This window comes from Octopus bimaculoides, chromosome 5 (genome assembly GCF_001194135.2).
Source record: "Octopus bimaculoides isolate UCB-OBI-ISO-001 chromosome 5, ASM119413v2, whole genome shotgun sequence".
NCBI lineage: Eukaryota > Metazoa > Mollusca > Cephalopoda > Octopoda > Octopodidae > Octopus > Octopus bimaculoides.
In genome coordinates, this window is record NC_068985.1 from 36428034 (window position 1) to 36428730 (window position 697).

A 697-nucleotide genomic window follows, 5' to 3' on the forward strand; every position below is an offset into this window, starting at 1 on the left:
GTATATATATATATATATATATATATATATGCACACATATATATATATATATATATATATATATATATATATATATATATATGCACACACACATATATATTTATATGTGTGTGTATACGTGTATGCATATATATATATATATGCACATGCTTACGTGTACATACATGTGCATTCATATATGTGGTTAAGGTGTAGGGCTTTTGGCTCAGAAGTTGAGTTAAGATGCAGAAACAATACATTGTCCTTTTTGCTATAGGTTAATGTCAGATTTGAATTCCTTACCTTGCAATGAGTAGGCATTTTACAACCACTGTACTTCCAATATATAGTTATATATGTGAATATGAATCTATTCATACGTGTTTGGATGTGCGTATGGGCATGTTTATATATTTATTGTGAACTCCATAGGAAGTGACAGTGTCATACAGGATATTTTATAGTATCCAGTTAACCACTTCATGTTTTTGTGTTCAGTCTTAGAGCGAACTTCGAATTTCAGGCATCTAGGGTTTATCAAATTTACACCAGTAAGATTCTGGAAGATTTTCACTCCAGCCATATTGTAACTAATTAAGAGACTAACTGAAAGTTGTTGCAGTGATATGGTCTAAATATTAGTGTCCTGTTAAATGCTTTACAATTTTAATTATGTTCCTACACATTCTTAATTTAAATCCTGCCATGGTCAACTTTG

At 30.1% G+C, this 697-nt stretch overlaps 1 protein-coding gene across 1 annotated transcript in view; it reads left to right on the forward strand.

Annotated features, from left to right (window-relative positions):
• Positions 1-569, forward strand: part of LOC106879149 (apoptosis inhibitor 5) — a 28464-nt gene extending 27895 nt beyond the window's left edge. Inside the window, exon 14 of the mRNA XM_014928587.2 lies at positions 478-569. Coding sequence (XP_014784073.1) covers positions 478-569 — 92 coding nt within the window. The remainder of the gene's footprint in view (positions 1-477) is intronic.
• The last annotated feature ends 128 nt before the right edge of the window (positions 570-697 follow it).